This window comes from Aotus nancymaae, unplaced genomic scaffold, assembly GCF_030222135.1.
Source record: "Aotus nancymaae isolate 86718 unplaced genomic scaffold, 86718_ANA_hifiasm-v0.15.2.pri h1tg000033l, whole genome shotgun sequence".
In the NCBI taxonomy this organism is placed as follows: Eukaryota; Metazoa; Chordata; class Mammalia; order Primates; family Aotidae; genus Aotus; species Aotus nancymaae.
The window spans coordinates 10,089,714-10,115,764 of NW_026988447.1; the positions used below are offsets into that span (position 1 = coordinate 10,089,714).

The following is a 26,051-nucleotide window of genomic DNA, read 5'->3' on the forward strand; positions in this document are numbered from 1 at the left end:
GAGGAAATATATTATAAACTTAAAATTATTCACTTATCTTAATTTCAAATTCAACTACAGTCTACCCTGTGGAAAAGAGCTGTCTGTGATAAGGTCATCTTTAATTTACTGTAAAGCATATTGAATAAGTGCCCTTTGAAACTTCACTGCATAAAGGCATAAAAATCTTCATAAAAACCTTAGTAATCACACAAGCTCTATCACATTTTCCAAGGGTGAAAAGAGAGCTGCATTGGCAAGAAACCTAAATTAACATCTTTTATTATTCACCATGAATAATAAAATAATTTTAATCTACTGTGAAGAAAGAGTCTTCATGTAAAAAGAATATATTAATAACAACATATTTTTGCCTAAATTACCCAAATTGGCTATTAATCTTGACTGAAAATCTTACAGATTAAAAACTTTATACTCAGAAACTTTTGGTTACTGAAGAATTCAGATTTTCAGATAAAACTAATTAGATTCACCAAGACAGAAAAAAATGCTCGAATAAAAGCATTCTATGGTTTTCATTCAGCCATAGGTAAAGACTTCCTTAGAAGCAGATCTTTTATTTTGTTAGTTGAAAAAAATCTCTCTCCTTAACTCTCTACTTTCTAGAAATCTGATAACAATGTGAAAGTTCTTTATTTTTTATGATCTACGAAAAACAAAATATATATTGACCAGAGTAATTTAGGATTCAGTTTTGGCACCTGGAGATCGAAGATGTCTGCCTACCTGCAACTCACTGCAGTCTCTGAAAGATGGACGCATCACTTGAGATGTCAGGGATTGGGCAAAAATTTGAAATGTTAATGTATGTTTTACTGAGTGCTTAAGTTAACACTTTATGTAAGCATGGTATTCGAGATTTGCGGGAAACCTAAGAGATCACCAACACTTGTTTGTTCCCTTTACAGGTAAAGAAATATGAAAATAAGATGTGAACTCAAATGCCTTGAATAATAATTATAAATATTAATAATACATTTTTATTTTTAATGGTGTGATATACATATTTTTTAAATTAATGTTTGCAAAATAAACAATCATCAATATCAAACTTATGTTTATTTCAGTCATTTACACAATTTTTAAACTACAAAATACAAGGAACTAAATATTTCCAGGTTCTGTTGGGCAAAATGCTGTAATATTCGGAATACCGACTGTCAGTCTGCAAGCCTTGGTTTGGTCAGTCAAAACACTCAAGAGGCAGAATTAATTCTATTAGGCCACTAGGGTACTATTTAATGCACGACACTAATTACTGAACTGAAAAAGATTATACTATTTTCAGGCAGACTTAATAACTCTCTTAGGACAGCAATTAAGAAAGTTTGAGTCTGCGTGTGAAGTTGTTTCCTGAATAAAATGAGATTCTTGTGGGAAAGCCATTATTTAAAGTGCCACACAAATGTCAGCTATGGATTATTGTTGAATTCCTTAACACCAGTAGGAGACTGAAGATACAAAAGTTGAACAAAGGTTATTATGTGACAAGCTGGAATGGCTAGTTAAACCTTACACGATGTTGGAGACATTGAAAACACTAAAAATCAGTCTAAAAATAGAAATATTCATAAATTATTTTTGAGATAGTGGGAAAGATCTTTATGCTCTTTCCCTTTAAAAAATTACTTGTGGCAGGGTGTGGTGGCTTACGTCTGTAATTCCAGCACTTTAGGATGCTGAGGTGGGCGAATCGTGAGGTCAGGAGTTTGAGACCAGCCTGACCAACATGGTGAAACTCTGTCTCTACTGAAAATACAAAAAAATTAGCCAGGCATGGAGGTGTGTGCCTGTAATCCCAGCTACTCGGAGGCTGAGACAGGAGAATTGCTTGAACCAGGCAGGAGGAGGTTGCAGTGAAACAAGATCGCGCTACTGCACTCCAGCCTCGGCGACAGAGCAAGACTGTCTCAAAAAAACATGACTTTTAAGGAAGATAAAATGCGTGTTTTAATGTTCCCATGTAAATCCTGGTGCTATGTTGCGTCAGGTCAGATAACTACATTAACTTTACATTTTATCAACTAAAGTAACTCATTATATTTCTGCCAGGGCTCAACAAAAGAACACATACAGAAATCTATGGCAGAAACCTAAATCATATTTCATCGCAATAATAATGTCATATTTTCCCTTTAATTATTCAGTATTTTCTAATTCATTACTCTTCATTCCTACAAATATCTATTGTGTGCTTACTCTTTGCAAACCACTGTGTGAGATTTAAGATTAATGAGATACAAATGAGACAGATTTCCTTCGAGAGGCTTATTTGTAATCCACAAATATCTCTCGACTGAATTTCTATCAGTATATTACATATGAATGATTATCACTTTACAATTATTATTTCATTCATGAAGAAATTAAGAGAAATGGCAGATGTGACAAATCCATCGATTTCCCTCCATCCCCATGCCACAACCACAATTCAGACAACCACTGTCTCTTGTCTGACTGTTTGTGATATCTTCCAAAAAGCTTTCCTGTCTCCACTGGCGCTCCCTGCAATCTCTTGTCACCAGTGTAGCCATAGTAATCTTGCTGCATCAAAAACATGATCAGTACTATCCTCTAGTAGTTCCCTGTTGCTCTTCAAATTAGACAAAAAAAAATCCTTAATACGTCACAAAGCATAAAACTTCTGTACCTTGCACATTTCTAAAATGTGATTTCTCAGCATTTTTTCAATCGCTGCTATTCAACCTCTATCCTTATGAAAATATTTACATTTTCCTTGCACTGGAGATGTTATGTATCCTAGTTCCTTTATCTGGAGTCGTTGATCCTTACGCTTTCTCCTAACTCCGACTTCTTCAGATCTCCAATGACATATTGGTTCCTCTAAGAAACCTTTTCTTACCATCAGAATTAGGATTGGGAGCTTCTCCTTGGTGATATCACAGTACTTTTTACTATTTATTGGTTCAGGAATCCTCTATTAAATGGTTACTATGTATGGGGCTTTACTCTAGGAGCTTGGGATATCTCGATGAAAGTATTTTTTAATGGCACTTACTTTCAAGTAGGAGGAGATAATTAACAATGCAATGAATAAGTGAATGATAAGAGGAGTACACTAAAAGGTAATAATTGGGAATGCTGGATTAGGGAAAGGGTGATGCACACCCTAATGGTGGCAAGAATGCAGTTTTGTTTTGTCTTTTTTATTGTTGTTTTGAGATGCAGTCTAACTCTGTTGCCCCCAGGCTGGAGTGCAATGGCATGAGCTCATTGCAACCTCTGCCTCCGGGATTCAAGCGATTCTCCTGCCTCAGCCTCCGGAGTAGCTGGGACCACAGGCACATGCCACCACACCTGGAAATTTTTTTGTATTTTTAGTGGAGACAGGGTTTCACCGTGTTAGCCAGGATGGTCTTGATCTTCTGACCTGGTGATCTGGCCCACCTTGGCCTCCTAAAGTGCTGGCCTTACAGTCGTGAGCCAACGCGCCCAGCCAAGGTTTCAGTTTTAAATACACAGCCTACTAGTGGCTTCCATGAGAAGATAGGATTGGAAAGAGATCTAAGTGCAGGAGATTTAGCCATGCAAATATTTAAGAGGACAACAGTCAAGAAGAAGAGACAGCCAGTGCAAAGGCCCTGAAGTAGGAAGGTGCTTGGGGTGGTTGAGGAGCAGCAAGGAGGTCAGTGTGTCGGAAACAGAGGGAGCCAGGGAAACAGTGCACAGAGATGTATCTCCATGGGACTTGGTGACAGAGTCTCATAAGAAAACAGGATGACTCCGGCTCTTTCACTCCAAGTGAAATGGAGAGACATTGGAGCATTTAAAACAGAACCACAACGTAATCCATTTATACTTTAAAAGGACCACAAAGATGGAAGATAACAGGGGCAGAGGTGAAAGGAGGGAAATCAATTTTAGAGACTGTTGTAATAATCCTATGATAGTAGCTGGATTTAGGTTGGCTGCAGAGAAGGTGGTAAGAAGTGAGGCAGTGTTAATGGGCTTTTCTGATACATAGGATGTAGGTTACAAGAGAAAGAGAAGAGTAAAGGACCAAGTTTTTGTCTAAGCATAACTGAAAGATGTAGTTGCCATCAGCTGGATAAGAAAGACCACTGAAGGAACGAACAGTTTGTGGAGGCTGAGGCGGAAGTAGTAGCGGAAAATCAAAAGTTCAGTTCTGAATATATAGGTTTATGATGGCAATCAGACAACATCCATCAACGCTACAAAGTAATTGTTGGTTTCTAGTCTGAAGACTGCAATCTCCTTAAGGAACAGAGTTTGTCTTTTCTCTGACCTCTAAAACAGTGCCTGCCATGGAGTAGACAATAAATATGTGTCAAGTGAGTAAATGAATTAATAAATGAATAAATGAATGTTGCCCCAATAGCAAATTAGTAAAAGAGAGTCAGATCTCAACTCTCAGAGCCACGACTTAAGTTATTTTTTGTATAGTATGTAAGAATGAAGAAATTTAAACATTGCAATTTATATTTGGTGGTTATTAAAATATGTTAAATATTTAACCTTATTTAAGATTTTACTTGTATTTATTGAATAAAGTTTATTTTAATTTGAAAACTATGAAAGCTGATTCATCTTTAGGGGAAGATGAAAACTTTGAATAGTTATTTATTTATCAGTCCCACAATTTGATATAACTTCTATAATTCCTAAAGCCTACCCTGGAAAGAATTTGATGCAATGAGCTGTATTTTTATATATTTTTATGCCAATAGCACTAGTTTTTATTGTTGAGTAGTAAAATGTGATATGAATTATCAGGCAATGTACCTGATTCAGTCAGTCACCCAAAAGACAACATCAAAGGAAATAACCTCATTGCAAATAATCTCATTAGAAATCTTTTACTCTCTTTCTGTAAGCAAATAATGTATTGAGACTATGTTCCTTGTTTGTATTTAGAGGATACTATATAATCTCCTATGCAGTTTTTTTTTTCTTTCTTCTCTCTGAAAGCAAAAATAATTACGAAAGCATGATCTCGTCATTACTACCTTCCACGTCTGATGACAATTGAAGAACCTTACCACTTGTAATTTCCATAACATGAGCCCCCTCATTTGTCCCAAATATTTACATTTTTGCAGCAGCAACACATGTGCGGTTCCCTGGATCTGTCATGCTGTTACATTACTTCAAGCCTCTGTAGATTTTGCACTTCCCCAAGCAACTTCCCATACATTTTTTCTTCCTTCTCGACCATGTGCAAAGCCTTGCACAGGCATCCCTCTGGCAAAAGCCTTCCTTGATCTCCTTCCATACGTTGTCATAATCATGACCAAGAAACTGGCATATTTTTTATGCATCACTCTATTGTATTTGCTGATCGATATGTTTGTCTCCGTCTTTGGGTTGGATTCTGAAAGAAATTTTTATTTCTTTATATTTAGTTTCTGGCCTTCTGGTACATAACACATTTCTGTGTTAGGATAAACTTCCCCTCCAAACAAATTTTCCCCACAGATTTTCAGTAATTTTTATGAAGCTTTAGGGACCTCATAAAATATGCCTCTGGGGTAGAGTTAGGGGGATTATAAAACGTTAAAGTTGGAATAGACTTTTGAAATTGGCTGAAATGCTCTCATTTTAGGAAATGGGTGGGAAAACAAATTAGCCCTTATAGGCACCTGTGTTTCCAAAGCTGTGCTAACCCTTTGCAAGTGTTATTTATTCCTCACAGCAACCTGGGAATTAATGGTCATTACTGCATTGTACAGATGAGACTCCTGGACCCAGGGTCAAATAGTGATTCGCAGCCTAAGTTTTGAAATGCATTAGTCTAGGTTCTTTGAAACACCCTTCAATGAAGGCGCATCATGATCTCTCTGAAAAAAAGGGAGGCACTATGGAGGGGAATTGCTGCAGCAGGAAGGGAGCAAGAAAGGTCACAATGCAGGTTCTCAACACAGTGAAATCTGGCACTAGGTTTTGGCAAAATTTTTAACAGAATGCATTGCCAAACATCTCTCATACCGCAAATTCATCTTGCATTTTGATGCAAGACACATGAACTTGAATAATGGTATGACTTCTAGGAGAAAAATATAATTTCATTCTGCTTTCATTTTTCTCCCAGCAGGCAACAGTAGGGGGTAACACAATGACTAACAGAGTATTCAGAAGGAGCATGCTGGCTCCATTAGAGGGTAACATCCACTCCATCAGGGAACTTACATGGCACCATCTCTGAATGGACAGAAGCCTGCAATTTCACAGAATGAGATCAGCAGTTAGGCCTCTTCTAGGCACAGATGGAGACATACACTGACACCAGTGAAGGCTCTGGGTGTCCATCTACCCGCTCAGAAGCCTGGTTCCATGAAAGAACCTCCAAGATATAAACAGTAGAAACTCTGAATCTCAATTAAGGTCACCAAACAGGAAGTCACCTTGTTTTTTGAAAAAACTAACTTGGTGTTATTCTTTAAAATCCTATGGAATGCTTTTACAAAACTGAGTTAAAAATTAAAAGATTCATTTATAAACCCAAAAGTAGAGAACTTCACATTTCTAATCCTTTCCTAGGACCAATCTCATAGGTAGACATGCATCTATCATCAAACAATGTCTCTATGATGGATACTCATTCTGAACTGTGAGAGCAACTGAAATAATGCTATCCTGCCTGATTCATATACAATCACTTTATAATATACAAACAAAATTACTCTATGATTTTTCAACTTTTGCTCTTAATTTTCACAAAGAATGTGAACATCATCTTATGTTTCAACCCATTCACTCCTTAAACTACCCTAAGCGAAGTTTTCATCTTAACTCTGCTCTCAATAAGGTTACCAACAGAAGGAAAAAAAACCTTCCTATCAACAACAAAAATATTGACTATTAAAAGTTAAATTCATGCCTGCATGTGTATATCCAAGAAAATGCATCAAATAAACAAGTGAAGACCTTGTGTCCAAACTCATGGAAAACAAAGATGAGTCTGTGTAGCTTTTATACCTGAGCAATAAACAATATTTAGCATTCAAGAATTTTTTGTTTGATTCCATAAAGCATTACAGTTATGTTTTAATTATCAAGGCAAATTGAGATTTTATCTTCTTTTTAAAGTATTCAAGAGACCAGACTACTCATTATCAGTTATTTTATACACACACACACACACACACACACACACAAACACACACACACACACAGACACTTTTTGTGGCCATATGTTTACTGACTGAACAAAGAACTGTCTCCGGGTTGGCTTTTTGAAGATCAGGAACAAACTGACACCTACTGTTCTTTAATTTATTTGCAAACATAATTCTCTAAACAGCAAGTCAGGATAAAATTGTCCCTTATTCTTCAGATCTCACCATAAAAATTCCCTGCCTCCTCTATGTCGCTAAGAGTTTGCTGGTCTCTTCCTTCATGTCATTCTTTTGTCAATGCTTATTGTCTTTCTTTCATTTAACTGTGAGCAGGGACATTATTCCTGTCTTTATTTACCACAAAAGTGCCTGGCTTAGAATTCACTCAGGAAAAATGCCAAATGGATTAATAAATGAATGAATGATTTATTATCAATTATCATAGGTGTAAGGAAGTAGAAAACAAGAGTAATACAGCAAAGCTCTAACAGCTTTACTTAAACCATAAAAATGTGAAAAATACATTTAGCAGTCAGTGTGTTTGCCAGGTTTTGAACCATGTTCTCTCTTTATTATTTTCTCCTTCTTCCATATTTGCCAAGGCCCTTCTCTCTACTCACATAGAAAAGAAAAAGAACAAAAGCAGAAACTAAAGCAAACCTTAATCGTCGTTGTGTGTGCTCCAGGGTATTCTTTTTCTTCCAGTGTTGACCATCTTTCTATAAATTTAGACACCAAGGAATCATCATAGTCCACTATCTGAAATCCAGAGACATTCGCACCTCCAAACTGGATTTTTAACAGGTCTCCATCAGTAAATCCCTAAACACAGAACACATTGATGTCACACTTTTTATTTGCGAACAAAATGCTACTTCACATTTACTAAATAACTTTATGTATTGTGGTTTTAGATATTTCAAAGAACTTATGAGATGTAAGAAGCCTGCAGAAAATGTCCCATGTATTTACCAGCCAGTGTTCTTTACCAGCACCTAACACCACATTAGCATCTTAGTAGGTCCCTAATTAATACATGTTTACTAATGGGTCATCTCATGAACACTCACGGTTGTACCTAGGTAAAAGTTCTCCACTTTATTGAAAAATCTTCCATTGAAAAGGACTGGGATTTACTTATTGAGTCTACAACACAGAACCACCATGTGGTTATAGACACTTAATAACATTAAAATAGTTTTCCAAGAACTACAAACTTGTGAGCAAGTTACTCCTGCTTGAATTTTTTCTTCACTCAGGTGATATGAACATCTTCAAAATGAGAGTGGGAAGTACAAAATGTCCAGTCCCTATTTGAGAACAATTAAACAATTTCACATTAAACCTGAAGTTAATTTACAGAATATATTAAATTTTGGAAAAAGTCAATTTCTCTTGTATTATTAAAATGAATTCATTCATTTACTAAATAATTATTATGTGACATTTACATTGATTTCAAATATTCTGCTGACACGAATTTTATCAACTGGATAGTATATCTCTCTCAAAGATGAAATTAATTTCCATATTTCACACATAATTTTTTTCACACTTCACAAATACTTATTCTATATTATTGTACATAAAAACTGAAAGTAGCCTAAATTAATTTTGAATTACCACACTCCAAAATGTAGGAGAATTTCTTCTTTGTCACTGATATTAAACCATATATATTATTATATTATTTAGCTGAAGGAGAATGTAATTACTTTTCATTGGCTCACAATTTTTTTTGTTTTTATCAAGATAATGCAAATAGTATGAAAAATTATATAACAAAAATCATGTATTGTCTGCTTTCTCCTATGTATGTTCCAGTTAACCTACTTGAGAAGATTCAATTTTAATATATTTGCTTTTCACATATTTACCTCTTACTTCTGCATGACACATTTTTATTGCTTTCTTAATTTATCAATTTTAGAAATTTTTATTGAGTTTTTGTGTATCCCAGATGAGTATATAACTTGCTTACATGACAAAACCATTTATCTTCTCACCCATTTTAATCAGTACTTACTGTTTACACATTTATAACTCTAAATGTTATTAACAGCAAAGCCAAATAGTGTACTAGGATTGTGTTTTCTTTCTTGAGCATTATCTCAGCCTGTGTTTATAATCCTGTCCCATTTTTTCCCTGCTAGAGATTTCTATACGCCTATCCGTATTTTTTCCAGTGCTTCCATGAAAACCCTTCATGCCCATGAGTAAAGCTTTTTTAAAAATAAAATATTCAAACATATCAGGTAATCTATTTCAATTTTTTCTTGAATTTTTAATTTCTAGATAACCCCCTTCTTTTTTTTTTTTTTTTTTTTTTTGTTGTTTTTTTTTTTTTTTTTTTTTTTGAGACGGAGTCTTGCTCTTGTTACCCAGGCTGGAGTGCAATGGCGCGATCTCGGCTCACCGCAACCTCCGCCTCCTGGGTTCAGGCAATTCTCCTGCCTCAGCCTCCTGAGTAGCTGGGATTACAGGCACACGCCACCGTGCCCAGCTAATTTTTTTTTTTTTTTTTTTTTGTATTAGTAGAGACGGGGTTTCACAATGTTGACCAGGATGGTCTCGATCTCTCGACCTCGTGATCCACCCGCCTCGGCCTCCCAAAGTGCTGGGATTACAGGCTTGAGCCACCGCGCCCGGCCCATAACCCCCTTCTTAATGCTGGAATCCAAATTGGCCCTTCTCTCCATCTACTCTACAGCTGTTAACCCTAGCATGGTCCTTCACCACTTTTCTGATTGAAACCCCATTTCCTTGGTCATATTTCTCTTTCTTTTTTTAATTCTTTCCTCTGCTGGAGTCCTCTGATAGTTTACTGAAACCCTTTGGAGACAAATTTATTGAGACATTGGATGTCTGAAACATAACTTTATTTTATCCTGATACATGGTTAGTAGTTCGGCTTGGTATAGAATTTTATGCTGAAAAACTCATAATCTGAAAGCACTGTCCCATTGACTTTCATTTTCCAATGTTTCTATTGAAAAATACATTATTTCTAATTTTTTGGTATGTGCTCTACTTCCCACTCATATCCACCTCCAGCCACTTGCTAGAAACTTTTAAATCTTCTCTTTATCTCTGAAATTCCATTATGATAGTGTCACTGCAGGTCTCTTTTCTTTTATTATTGTGTATATTCTATAGGCAGAATTATGTGATTCAGTACTGGAAATGTTTCCAAATGTTTCTTTAACATTTTCCTTCCCCTGGTTTCACGGTTCTCTCTTTCTAGAACATCAATTATTAAGGTATTATAACTCTTAAATTAAATGTCAAAGTCCCTTATACATTTACTTTTTCTATAAAGTTGAGAAAATCTTCCAGATTATGTTATCATTCCAGATTACGACAATACAAATATAAAATAGAAAGAAAATACAGATAAAAATCTGTAAATTTTACATATTCTGGAAGATTTACATAATCTGAAAGATTGTCTCAACTTTATCTTGTAGTTCATTTAACCTATTATTCTAGGAAACAAAAGAAGTTAATTTTCTAGAGCTCTTATTCTCCATCTCTTTTTCTTCTCATAGCATCCTCTTCTCTCTTTCATGAATAAAATATTTCTCCTTATTTAAAGGCAGATAAAAATTACAATTTAAAAAATTTTCTCCTGTTTCCTGCCGTGTGTCTGTTTGTTTGTTTTGCATACTTCATGGTAAGGACTTTTTCTCAAAAACCAAGTTATGCTGGGCTAGTTAAGAGCAAGACACCAAAATACTTCGTGGAATTTCTAGGCTTATTAACGAGTATGCTTCATTGTGAGGTAGATGGTGGGGTGGGGTCAATAGCAGTGTTATTTGTCCAGATCCAAGTTCTTTTCTCTGGACCCTTCAATTTCTTCAGAATCGTCAAATCTCCTACACGAGTGCGTATGCTTGGCTAAATTTTAAGGACAGGGTGGAGGATGGCGGATGATGAAGTTCAGAATTTCGTATGGAGACATTCACTTAGTTGCTCACATCTCTGAATCTAAGATTTTCTCTAATTCACATTCTCTATTAAGAAGTATTATCAAGAGAGGAAGTAGGTGCTTAAGAACCAGGACTTGTAGTTACCTGGTTTTTTGGGTTGTGTGGCAAGAGTCCTTAGGGTATTCAATTATTCCCTATGGCCTTTGAAGCATGTCTCTTGATCTTAGTGAACCACCCAGGTTTCCTGGGATGCACTTTACATGTGTATTTGATTTACTCATCCCCTAGGAACTTCCCCTGCTTTGGCCAATGGCTAATATCCATAACCTCTCCAAGAGAATTGGCCTAGGACAACCAAATGTGCCTGGCCAATGGCCCTTGCTCAATAGCAAAAACTGGGATCTAGGTACAAAGACCCCTTGTCTCAAGCTGAATGACTGCAGTGCAATTTATACAACAAAGTGCCCAGTGGGATCAGACTAAACCCAAATCTCACCTCAAACCACATTCTTACTCAGCGTTTTTTCTTTCTCTCTCTTGCTTCCCTCACTCTGTTACAGTATACCCCTGAAAGCACTTACTCGAGAATGTGTACATGAATAATGATGTTTTAGCGCCTCACCTCAACCTTGCTTTCCATGGTTTCTGGCTTTTCTAAGACTGAATCTCCCAGGGGTTCTGCAGAATGAATAGGCTTGTTCTCATCTATATCCCATCCTGTCAGGGCCTTTTTTTTTTTTTTCATCTTCCTTCTTTTTGCTATGCCAGGAATTCATCTTTTATCTGCTATGTGTCCTGAAACACTTTGTTAACTTTTTGCATCTGTTAATGTTTCCTTTCCTATTTTCTCTTTCTCTAAGGTTTTACATAATTTTTAGTCTTTTACTGTCATTTTTTTGTTGTTTTACTACAATGACATTTAAACTGAAACTTTAAATAAGGTTTCAAGCTGGCTTTAGTGAGAATCTGCATTTCCCTAAGTTTTCTTCTTTCTTTTCTGAAACTTCAATTTATGAGATGCAAAATAGAGGAAGAAGGAAAAAAGAGAATAAATCGCAGCAGAGAGGACAAAGGGTAACAAAAGAGATGGCAACAATTCATCAAGTCAAAGTGAACACTACTATTCCTGGAGCTGTATTTGAAGAGAATTGAACCAGAAGATAAGTCTTCATTCTGTGAAAATTTAAAATTTCAGCAGACAGACATGTAAAGTCATCAGCATTATGGAATCATGGCTTTTTAAAGAATTAAATCTATCTGGGTTGTAAGGATGGGGAAATGAGAACTGGATTTCCTTATGACCACTTCTTCATTATTTGATGTACAAGTTACCATTTTCAATGGTGTTGTCAATAACTTAATCACAGACTGTGTTTTAGGAGCCCAGTCAAGCATTCAACAATTCATGAGGAAATTCATCAGTAATATTTTCTGAAGATTTTAAAGAAAAAAACTTCTATAACCCTAAACTCATTACAACATGAACAAGGAGGAAAAAGGACAGTCTCAAGAGTTTGGAAGATGAAAGCCCTTTAACTTTGGGTGGCACTCTTTAATTTCGGAGGTCAGTGAAATTTCTAAGTGTCGTCTAAATTCTTAGAAATTGCAACACTATACAGCCTTTTGAACTTATTGATTCACTAGAAGTTCCATATGGCAAAGAAACCAAGTACTGAGGAAAAGAAAAACAGAACTTTAATTCAGATAAAATACTAGGTAGATTTCTCATTAGAAGCATGACAACATTTCTTTTGACTCTGGTCATTCAAACACCTATTCCTTTTTCATAGCATTGGATATCATCTCTCAATTGATGAGCCACCTTCTGTCATTATTTCTCAATGTTCCAATATAATTATCTCCATCTGTACATTTTTAAAGATCACAGCTTTCAATGTGGCTTGTGTTGTTCATCAAACGGCACGATTCACACAAGGGACTGACTCTCCAGGCTGTTTCCTGAACATAATGTGGTTCTGGAGAGACTGAATACAGAGCTTCATCTAGTTTAACTCTTGCTTCTCTTTAGGGAGTCCTTAGCATCTCCTTAATACACTCTAAAGGAAAGTCCTAGAGAATTTCTTTAGTATTACCCATTTCATCGCCAAACAGAAATTCTGTCTTGAGCAACCCAATGGCATGCAAGTTTGAGATTTAATATTCTAAATTCCTCCAACTTCTAGTGAAAACAACATTTATCAGTTGAAAGGCTGTAAATATTGTATTGTTTTATCTCTTTCTGTCACCACTAGAACAAATGTCTCCTGATGTAACAATCTGATACACTAGGAATCATGCAATAAATCTACATTTCTTTATGGCAAAAGCTTTTCAAGGTCCTATTATCTGTTTAGAATAAGTTCTCTGCCTCTCTCCCTCTTCTTCTCACCTTTTTTCCCTGTTCTTGGGTGAGACAGGCTGCAGGGGGAGGGTGGTCCTGAATCACATAGAGTCTTACTTATTTAAATAACAACCTTTGGAGCAGTAAAGGCTTTAAATTATTTTGAAAAAAGGAATGTCTAGTGATAATTCTATATTGCCTCTATGATACTTAAAAGAGGGAAATACAATTAACTACTCTGTTGCTTTGGTATACTACTCTCTTTTGTTTTTATTGTAAAAGCTTTATTCTGAGCCAATGTGAGTGACCATGGCCCAGAGAAAACACAAACCCAAGAAGCGCTGATTAACAGGTCCTCATTTTTACAGGATTCTTAATGAAAAGATAACCAGCTATAGAAATTCAATTTTCATTGTGTTGCTTTATATAGTAAGTAGGAAATCAGAAATAACATATAATATCTCAATATTCTAGATACTTTTGGGTTTAATTTTGTACTAAGACATTTTCACAAATTTGCATTTATTTCAGATATTATATATGCTAAAAAATAAAGAAATGGGCAGAGGGCAGAGTTTGTAAAAAACAGACAGTGTAAAGCAGAGACAAGGGAATATGTGGACAATTAAACTTTACATATTTTTGAAAATTTTCCCTTTCTTAAAATATACCATCTGAGACAATTTGTGAAGCTTGTCAAATATTGTTCTATAAGTTCTTATATCTTTTATAATATAAAATTTATTAGAAGATATAAAGTGGGAAGCAATTCTAAAACGTAATTTCAAAAATTATCTAACCTATCAAATACAATCAAATATATTTATTATTATTATTATTTTTGGAGATGAACTTTTTTTCTTGTCACCAGACTGGAGTACAATGCCGCCATCTCAGCTCATGGCCACTCCCACCTTCTGGGTTCAAGTGGTTCTCCTGCCTCAGCCTCCCAAGTAGCTGGGATTGCAGGTGCCTGCCACCACACCTGGCTAATTACAATCAAACTATATATTTTTAAACACCACTGATAAATGCTGACCATTCAAAATTAAATATTTAATGAATAAGCATATCTAGTAAAATAATATATACCAATTAATTCACCTACCAGATTTGCAATGATGTAGTGGTACCCTTTAACATGTTTTCCAATGGTAATAACCTAACAAGGACAAATAAATAATTATCGAATTAATACAAATAATGCCAATGTAAAATTAATGGTATTATGATCCGATTCAGGAAAAAAGGTAGAATTTTATCTGCTAGATTTTTTGATGTGCCAAAATAAGTTATTTTTGATAAAATGTAATCATCAAAATTAGAGAATATTTCTCTAATAAGAAGTAATAATACATATTAATGCTTAAGAAGTGATTATCTTTCAGGAAGTCATTAACTAAACAAAAATTATTACCTCATTTTTGTCAAGAGCAAAAAATAAAACCACAAAATGTTAAGAAGCATAAAACCAAAATATTTTTAATCTATGACAAGTCATAATTCTATCCCTTCAAAGGCTATGTTTTTGTCTTTTTAATAAAATGTTAAACAGCTCAAACTGTTTATATCTAAGATTTTATATTCATACGTCTATATTCAAATAAATACACAGAGTTCACAGTACTACATACATTTTAAAAGAATATTAAAAAGCATATAAAAGAATTCTTACATGGATATATAAAGTAACATTACTATCCTAAGGACCATGAAATGTTTATAATTTAGTCCAAATGGACATTATTTCAGCTTTAGACAGCAAAGTATCAGAGAAGCTAATTTTTCTCCACAAATCTAAATCTAAAATGAATGTCAAGATAAACACATTATGGAACAAGTGGTCATTGTGGTAATGCTGACAACAGTTTTAGACATCATTGATCAATTTGACTTTGATCTATATCAATTACAAAATTACGAAGGGAATAGAAATAGACAAACTGGCCATGCTGTAGTCCTGGTACATGGACATTCAAATGTAGTGTAATATATGTTTTAAAGGAGATAATCACACCAATGGAAGGCATAAAATGTTAAGGCTATAGACAGAAATTCAAACCAAAACATTTCTCTGATTAAATGGTTTTGGTGGGTTTTGCTTGCAAAGTCCAATGATCTTGCAAGTTTCCTAGGCTCAACTTTCCTATTCTACCCCTTAAGTCACATTGACCGTCTTAGGATTTTTGTTCAAGAGAAGCTTCTTCTTTTCACCTCGGGGCTTCGCACATTCTGTTCCCTCTGCTTCTCTTCTTGGAAAGCTCCACCACCATATCCTTTGCCTTATTAACTCTTTAACATTCCTACACCCGCTGGGAGAAAACTACCCTGACTTTGTCTAATCCCAAACATAGTCAGGTGCTCCAGAGCAATGCTATTAGTTAAAGAACAAGAACAAAATCCTAGGAATGATTCTACCATATATCACTTAGATAGTAAGCCATAGCTGTTTGAAAGGAAGTTAAAACTTATATTGTTTTCTGACTCAGTTTTACATAACATGACTAAATTGCCTTTTCCAAGCAACTGAACCTTCCGTGTTAAAGGGAGAATTCTGAAGAAAAAGATGTCCTTCTGAATGAAAAACATATGAATTAGCATCAGCTGAATCAGATTGATTATGTCCCTCCTATTTCCTGCTGACATCTGTTAGCTCTGCTTACTGTACATTCTACTCTCTGAATCATCCATGTCTTCCTGCTGAGAAATATTTAAAAACATAGTATAAAAGTGATACCAGTAGTCCCTACTTGAGTTTACTTGAGAGAAAGGAAGGATATGAAAATTCACTAGCCCGGCATCTATATAAAAATTTGCGTTAGCCATACTAACCACTGTGCCTTTGTGTTATAATAGCAATTAGCATTGCACTATCAATAGAAAAGTTACATTAATTTATAAATGTTTTTGATGGCTGAATCTTTTTCCCACCTAATAATAGCTAGAAATCTGGGCTGCCATGGTTTTATGAAATGATAATAAAATACCCATAGTCCATGCCTGTTATCCCAACACATTGGGAGGCCAAGGTGGGTGGATCGTGAGATCAGGAGTTTGAGACCAGCCTGACCAACATGATAAAACCCTGTCTCTACTAAAAATAGAAAAATTAGCTGGTCGTGGTGGTGCATGCCTGTAGTCCAGCTACTCAGGAGGCTGAGGCAGGAGAATCACTTGAACCCAGGAGGTGGAGTTTGCAGTCAGCCTGGGTGACAGAGAGAGACTCTGTCTCAAAAAAAAAAATCTAAATTATTTCTTTCTGTAATGATCTCTCGTAACATACTATTCTTTTCATTTATAGTGTATTCCATTAGTATAATTATATATTAGCTTCTGTAAATATGTTATTAATAGTTGCACTGATGGTGCCTGGCCTATTTTGTTTAACATTGCTTTCTTAGATCTACTGCAGTGCCTGTCTTGCAAACATTAGACACTCAGGGAGTATTTACTGAACAAATAAATGAATGAATCCAAGCAAAGCCAAATGCCATGTCTTATGTAAACCCTTCACAAATGATCTTTTCCCTGTTAAGAAAAGTTCTTTCTCCTCCATGCTCCTAGACTACATTTTAACTTGTAATACTGTAGTGCTATACGGGTACATTTTTAAATCTCTAAACAATGAGTTCATGGTATACAGACAGTACTCTTTCTTACCGTTCTTTGAATCCTTCATTTCAGGCCTAGAGGATGGCCTCAATAAATGTTTGCTAAGGCCGTCCATTGCATGCTCATTTAATACATTCAAGGGATTTATGTATGTGTAAAATACTTTGCATTTTGAGTAGATTTTCATAACGGACATTTATGTAACCATAATCTTATTTACTTTAAAACATCACTTCTATTACATTCCCATTTTATTTTGTAGTTTCTTTTTTCTAGTTTTGGAAAAGTATATTTTTATAATAGTCTTTTACCAACATTTACGATGATGAGTCAGGAATACTTAAATTTTTTAAACCAAAGACTAATGAATATGATAAAAATTCAGTTTTAATGAGAACCTCTCATGAAATTCAAATGAGTTTTTGAGGTTCACATTTTAACAAGAGGCCTTCAGGTTAAAAACAATCTTAGCTTCATCTCCTGAGACTGGAATCAAGATTTTTCTACTGAAATTATTCACCTCTCTGGCATACAACATTTAGTTCTTCTGCATAACAGTTAGTTCTATTCAGTTATTCAATACTTCGTGAATGATCTATTTTGTATGTCTTAGGGCCTGTATTATTATGTATCTATTAGGATTTCATCAACATTTATGTTTGCAGAATGTTTTGTGTTGAACAAATTAATGAATAGAGTTTTTTCCTAGTGCCTTAGAATACTGTACAAGTGCAAGGAAAATACACACTGGTGTGTGCATTAATGCATTAGTGTGTGTTTTCCTTGCACTTCTACAGTATTCTAAGGCACTAGCAGCCACATTGCATATAGTTGCCCCTTGAACAACATGGGTTTGAACTATGCGAGTTCACTTATACATGGATTTTCTTCCACCTCTGCCACCTCTGAGACAGCATGACCAACCAACCCTTCGTCTTCCTCCTCCTTTACAGCCTACTCAATGTGAAGATGACGATGATGAAGGCTTTCATGATGATCTGCTTTCACTTAGTGAATAGTAAATATATTTTCTCTTCCTTATGATTTTCTAAGTAACATTTTCTTTTCTCTAGTTTACTTTATTATAAGGATATGGTATATAATACATATACAAAATATGTGTTTATTGACTGTATGTTATCTGTAAGGCTTCTGGTCAATGGTAGGATATTGGTAGGGTCAACTGTGTAAATATATGTATGTGCACATATATATGTACATATGTGTATACACACATATACACTCATACTAACACACATACACATTTATCAGCTAGGAAGAGATTCAGATACCAGTAAAGGAGACCTTATTCAGTCAATCATGACGATGATGCTGTGTCACCATCATCCCTAGTCACTTACCCTATGTGTAAATCATGGTGGATTTTATCTGTCTTATTAGGATAATACTGCATGGCTCCCCTATCCTGGAAGATCTCAAACTGAAGCAAGGTAGTTTCTAAGCATATATAAAAATATCCTTATCACTGGTATCATGGTACTCTTTCAAGCAGTCCAAGGGGATGCATCTAGTTTACTTCTCAAATAGTAAACACAGCCCAAATGTGTCCTTCTCACATATTTTAATTTCCCAATCAATGTTTTTATAGTGACACAAGTCCCTTAATAGAAGAAAAAATATATCTTGCAAAAATAAATATACACTCTTTCTGGAGGAATAGATAGTCTATGTATCTCAAAAAAAATCATGACTTACTCACTTGTCCCTTAGAACTCAACTTGTTTTAACTTAATACATGTCTATTTCTTTAACTTCAAAAAATTCACCAGATTTAAATTTAAAATTTTCAAATCAAAATATCAAAGTTTAGGGTGATATTTATCATATAAAACATAAAATTCAGGAATTATATATCGAATTTACTTGATGATTAATATGATGTGTCAGCATTATTGATGACCATTTGCTATTGCTAACTGAAGTGAGAGATAATTTAATTGATGATTTTTGCTGCATACTACATAAAACATAAAGCAAAACCTGCTGTTCAAGCACCTAACACAAATACACATTGCAAATGCTGACACTGCATGCATAGTCTATATCTGGCATCATTAGAAAACAGAAAGTGGCAAACCTGGTCTACAATGTCGTTTACTTTATCCCTTTCACAGTCCAGAATTACACGCCGTTCCTTTTTTAACTCCAGATCTTGAAAAAGTGATCGGTACATCTCATCTTTCTTGTCATTGTTAATGTTTCCCACATTGATAGCAGTCACTTGCCATTTCTTTTCAGCGGCGGAATCCAGCACAGCTTGCAGTGTTGATAAGCCTAGGAAGGCAAAGAAAAATGATGACTGATAAAGACACGTGAATAACTCAGAACTGTGTTATGAAAGTGCCAGTGAATATATTTTTAAGGCAGATATAGTTGTGCAACTAAAGGAATGTTGACTTCTTCGAAAAAAGCTATAGCTATGATCTTTATCAACTTCTTCTTATGTCACTTCACATCAAAAACTCATTACCTAAATGTTACTGTTCTGACCAAAGGAGTCATTGGTTGAGTAGAAAATAATAGCCTATTCTTTCAACCCTCTCAGCTGTCTTCTTTAGAATATTACTAAAGTGTAATGTTAATACCTTTGTTTTAAGTGAATGGCATCACAAACATATCTTATTCTTATAGAATGGAAAAAAATTGTTTAGTCATACATGACAGTCTGTCATTTGATATTAGTATTTTGAAAAAGATGAGTACATTTTCAGTGAGAGGAATCTATGTAAGTCTATGTGAAGATAGCCAATAATCTCTATGAGGCTGCTATATTTTCTCCTACTGCTTTCTAGTCAACAGTTTGGGTTCATTTTTTTCCTTCAACAGCATTCTGTTTTATATATATATATATTTGTTCCTGGGAATGAACCTGGAGAGATTGAAGTGGTCACCTATAACCAGATGGTGGCAGTTACTTCTCTAGCATAAATTTACTTCTCTTTCTAAATATGAATCTTTTTCTGTTAGTAACTTTGCTTATAGCATCATATTACTTGGAAATTTTTTTTAATTGTCCACATATTACCTCATACTTAGGACGAAGAGGTACAACAACAAGAGGATTTAATTCCTGAAAAGTTTTAGCCTCAACTTAGCACTTGGAGACACGGCACATAAACTTGTCTTTCACATCCCTTCAACTATTCACAGCAGAACCAAATTCAACATTTTATTGATAACTTAATAAACAACATAAAATCAAGACTCTAGAATGAATCCAGAACTCAGCAAATCATCTTCCTGATTTGAGAAAAGCCTGCATCTTTTTCAAAAGAATATTGGTCCCATTTGATTAATAAAATGTAGGATTCACCTAATGTGATCATATTTCTTCATAACCTAAATTCAGATACCACATTTTATTTAAATCTTTTTGCTATAAAAAATGTCTATTATCAATTTTGTTGAATACTATTTTAAAAAAGAAAAACCACCATGAAAAATTTTGTGGATTCAATATTGGTCAAAAAGTGTACAAGATGAGTCTAAAACGTATTTTGACACCAGAAGTGAAGGAAATCTCTAAAACCATCAGCATTACCTCAAAGCACAGAGGAGCTAATCTGAAATACTTTAATACATAAAATAGTATAATAATACTATAAAATACTTAAACACACAAAATACTCAAATCCATAGTTTATATATTTAAGTATTTTGCATTTATTACTCTAATCAATATTCAAATAGTCCTAATATTAATTAGAATATTAATTGGAATACTAATTAGAATAATAACTGCAAACTACTTAAATACATAAACTGTTTTAAACCTCTGAGATAATATGTTTTAATAATGTGCTTGCCTTTGGTGGATGCTAGGGAACTAATTAATTCATTTGAAGACTGGTAAATTATAAAATAAAACAAGCATTTTCCTGCATTTCCTATAGGAACCACTTTCAGGGTAATAATGAATTAAATGTCTTTATTTTTGGAAATACTCCAGCTAATAGATGATGGATGAATATAGATTTAAAATTATCACCATCTTGTAACACCTACTGAATTAATGAATCAAGGCAACAATCATCAACTGCTGGTAACTACCCAAAAAGAGAGACAACAGAGATATATGTCTCCGAATGATAATATTCAATACCACTTATTTTGGTGTTGAATAGGTATATACCTATTCAGTGTTGGTTACGTTCATACCGAAAATGTAAACCTGAATCTCATCAAGCTTCCAAATCTAACTACCAAGTTATAGGGCATATATGGAAGGAAATATTTTAAACACCATAGCGTTGCAATCATCAAAATCCAGACTGTGGGAAACTGCATTATATTATGAAAGTATTAAAAGTTATATTAACAAATTGCAATATATGGAACTCATTTTTGTCTTGCTTCAAACAAACAGTGGAAAAAAATAATATTTATGAATTGTTAGTTGTCTATGTATAATAATGCTGTTGCAGTTATATTTAAAAGAATCATTTTTTTCCAAATAAATGCTGAAATATTTACAGATGAGATGGCAGGATATCTGGTATTTGTTTCTAAATAATTGCAGGGAACAAAGAGCTACAGATCAAGCAAAATTGTTCATATACTAGTCTTTAATAAAGCTAGATTAAGAGTATTTGGGAATCTTTATAGCATTCTTTCTAATCTGTTATTTAAAATATTTTATAATAAACATTAAAAATGATTTACTTTTATTTCAGAACGAAAGATTGGACCACATGCTGCAAAAAGTTAAATTTTTTTCAGGCAAAATGAAATTACTTTCCTCCATCCAGTCTTCTGGCAAAAGATATAAATAAACATAAATTTCTCAAGGGATGATATAAAAAGACCACCTGTCATTTTTTTAAAACTTTCAATGGCAAATCTTTAAAACACATCACAAATCACCTACGATTTCCATACACTATAGGTCAATTAAATCCTTCCCTTTTCATCAGTAGAGACAGAATACACACAGCTGGTCATTACGATCAGTTCAACAGCTATCAATGTACTTGAAAACAGCCATTAAGTCTATCCAGTTTTCTCCACAAGTAAGAGGAAAAAAAAAAAATCTAAATTTTAAGACATTTTCCATTTGCTAGGTTCTACTTTCCCACATCCAGTCACGATTCAACTCCCTCTTGTCGCCTTCTTAAAGACATTATATCCATGGATGGGCTCTCTGTGCTATCCATATTATTACTACATAGCAATTACCAGTAAGCATCCCTTATTCTCTGAAATAGCTTATTTCATTTTGTTTTATTTAATTATAAAGTGTACTACATAACAAAATTTCAGATGCTGATGGTCTTAACATTATGTCTCAACTTTTAACATATATTACAGGAAAGTTTAAATATAAATGACACTTTGTAAATGGATTACATCAAGCGGTAATCCTAAATCTAAAATTTTCAGCAGTTCATCTTGCAAAAGAATATAGAGATGATGTATAAAATCAGTAAGAAGACATTTAAAGAAATTTATAACTTGTGCCAGTATGGTGGCTCATGCCTGTAATCCCAGCACTTTGGTAGGGCAAGGTGGGCAGATCACTTGAGGTCAGGCTAGATTAAATGATGATAAATTGCATTACTTCTTCATATGCCTATGTTACTGACTGGTTGTAGTTGTATAATCTATTCAAAAATGACAATCTACCTAAAATTCTCCCAAAGTATTACTACTAGTCAATCAGTGATACTCTCATCTTGACCCAGTATTAATAATACTTTGAGTTATAGACAAGCCATCAGCCACCTGTCTATACACAAACCCTTTAAAAGTTCACCTGATACACAGGTGAAGTCTGTCAGTTTGCACATTAAAGGGTGAAATTAAAAATGATTACTGCCAAAAGATACATATTATTTAAACCATGTCTTACTGCTTAAAAATATTTTCTTTGTTCATTTAAAATTAACTGTACTTATTCTTTCAAGCATACAAATTAATATTTATGATCACTAAATCATGGCAGCATGCCTAGGCCAAATTAGATTAACATATATTTCCCTGATCAGCTCTCTCAAGAATATGAGGAAAAAAATTATAATTTGAAAGCATTTTTGTTCTATGCGTGATGTTTCCCTGGAACTGCAGACAAAGTACCTTCCCTTCAGGGGACAAATAATATTGCTCAAAATTAAAACCAAGAAACACAGATATAAAGTACTAACTTTGTTTTTATCTACTGTCTATAGAAATGTATTATCTTACCATGTTGATATTAAACCAATAAACAAACAAAAAAACACGTTTGGATTAAATCCTGATTCAAACTTACAACATATATATCAAAAACAAAACTATTACATAATCTTGAATGCATTAACATAGGTAACCTCATTGCTCTATTGTTAAAAATGTGTTGAAGTTCTATTTATGTACTCTTTATGGAGTCAGTGTATGCAGCTTTCAGGGTCATCAAGGGTCATCAAGGAGCATCAGGCTGCTGCCACATCCTGGGTAAGGAGAAGACACCAGCAACCTGAAAGATCTCCTGGCACCAGAGGCACAGCTGCAGCTCTCCTCTTACCAGTAAACTTAGGTTAGTCAAAGAGTGTTTCACACAAAGATGTTGCTACATAAAGAAGTTTCTATCCATGCATCCATGTCCCTAATCGTTTACAAGTGGGATATAGTCTCTTGACTTATTGCTCAGCATTTGGGCAGATAGCCAGGAAGCAGAAATGGATTTCACTAGTTACGGATGGTGAAATTAAGCAGCATAGAACAATGTTAAGTCTTTTCTTCTAGTTCGTGATTAGGGCAGAATGTTGGGAGACCATTTTCACATTTGGACACTATGCTATTCCAAAGAACAGTCATTTACACATTTAGACATCAAAATTTAATAATATATATTCTTGACCTAGACTCTCCAAAAAGTAAAGATAATTAGAGCCTAAAACACACACACACACACACACACACACATATAATAAAGGAGGTGAAGAGAGGGCCACACCAAGAACAGACCAAATCGTTCGAAACTGAGGTATGTAGAGACAGAGGTAGAAAGATGAAACCATGGGATCTGTTTTCTAAACTTTGGTTAATATGGATAAAGGGAACACAGGTGCATTATTCAAATCATGTGACACTAAAGAAAGGAGGTGCCTACTTTGAAGCATAAGTGAAATAGTTTTAGGACCAAATCGGGGGAAAAACAGTTAACACACTGAATGTATGAATAAGCTTGTTAAAATGTAATATGATGGCAAAGCCATAAAATTAAGTCATCAATAAGAAAAAATTGGATAGCAAAAATTCCATTTCCATGAGCCAGGTAAAATATTACACAAAGGTCAAGTCATTTGCCAGTATTATGAGAGTCTGACATATTTATCTCTGAAAATAACTTCAGATAAAAGGCCAGTGTAATGCTTTTCACATTAAAACATCAACAGCTACTTGATAGCACCTTGAAAACGTATCCATAAGGTCATTTTGACTTTACTATGTAATTACTTAATATTATCACTCTGGTGTTCTTATCTCAACAGATGCACTTGAACTCAAATCAATTTGTACAATATAATAATTGGAGATTATCTTATCACTTCACTTTCATTTAATATTTCTAAGTATTAATAAAAGTATTTTAAAATGTTCCATATTTTTTCCACAAGTACATAAGTCCATCCATCTTCACCTGCTAATTTCAGAGCTTGTCTTTCTGAGTATCTCTCCTCAAATACTAGCGTTTCCCTTTTTTTAAACTTATACAGCTGTTGTCTATTTGAATTTTCTCAAAAGTTCAGTTTTAAGTAGAGGGAGCAATGGTGATGGTAATGATGAAGGTGAAGTATGTTCCTAAACTAAACATGCCATCCTCCATCAACCTTGTCAAAGTGCAAAGAGAATTAATCATTCAATTCTTCAATTTTGCAAGCAAAATTTAGCTTCTAAAATCATCTTCAACTTAAAATACTGCACACAGATGTTTAACTCATTTACTTATTAACACCATTTGCTAAACATCAACTCTGTTTCTAGCATTATCTGAATTACTGGGTACAGAGTCATGAGCTGAACGTCCAGTACACTGAGCACAGCTTGGGCACTCTCTTCCTGGAGCTTATTGTCACACCTTCATGAAAAACATACTATCCTATGAAACTAAGACAGTCCCTGGAATATAGCAGGGGCTCAATAGGCAGTTCTTAAGTGACAGAATGAACATCACCATTCATTAGAAATTTCCTAAGTCCTATGAAGGAAAAGAAGAGATTGTTTTGAAAGATAACAGTGTGAAAGGCATCACTGAGGAAGTGATTTATGAACCCAGTTGTCAAGGACGAATAAGGGTTAGTGATATGGACAGAGATTTGAAGTGAAAGAGTTTGGTGCATCTGAGAAAATGAAAGAAGGTCAAATGGATTTAGCTTTAATGAGTGAGCAAGAAAGCAGAAGACATTGGAGAGTTGAGTGGGAATTGGATATTATAAGACCCTAAAGCCAACTAAAATTTTTCAATTTTATCCTCATCATAATGGGAAGCCATTGAAGTGTTTTAAACAAGAGAGTAATGAAGTCCAAAAAAAACAAATTTAACGATAATTCCTGCCACTTTGTGGAAAATGGATTAAAGAACAACAAGTGTGGAATTGGGGAGATGAGGGAGTGAATACATTATGGTGGCTTGGCCTGGCGCAATGGCAATGAAAAGGAAGAGTGTGTACAGATAAAATATAATTAGGCCGTAGAAATCACATCAATAGGATGCAAGGATGAAAGAGATATTGAGAATACACCCAGATTTCAGGCTAGCTTTAACAACAACAAAAATACTAAAGAAGTTAGCAGAGAGCAAGAGGAAAATCTAAAAATAATTTAATAAGCTCAGTTTTATAAGCCCTTTTATCACATTAATACCTGTGCTTCTGAAACATCCAGAACATTGAAATCTATATTTACTGTAAATGGTTCTCTGTTGTAGTTTTCAATTCTCTATGGGAATAGCCAAGCACTCCCTTCTCAAAGCAGGGGAAAACAGTTGCTGACATAGCAAATTGTTTTCAGTTTGTATAGTGCTGACTGGCTTCTCCACTGAGTGCTCTCATTCCCAGGATGAGGAAGACAGGG

General features: G+C 34.5%; 1 protein-coding gene across 4 annotated transcripts in view; it reads right to left on the reverse strand.

Moving 5' to 3' along the window:
* GRIA2 (glutamate ionotropic receptor AMPA type subunit 2) overlaps positions 1-26,051 on the reverse strand; it is a 142,426-nt gene that overhangs the window by 32,111 nt on the left and 84,264 nt on the right. For all 4 annotated transcript variants that reach the window (XM_064383791.1, XM_064383790.1, XM_012448485.2 and 1 more), the window contains exons 4-6: positions 19,078-19,274; positions 14,476-14,529; positions 7,758-7,919 (exon numbers count right to left, since the gene is read on the reverse strand). In XM_064383791.1, coding sequence (XP_064239861.1) covers positions 7,758-7,919; positions 14,476-14,529; positions 19,078-19,274 — 413 coding nt within the window. The remainder of the gene's footprint in view (positions 1-7,757; positions 7,920-14,475; positions 14,530-19,077; positions 19,275-26,051) is intronic.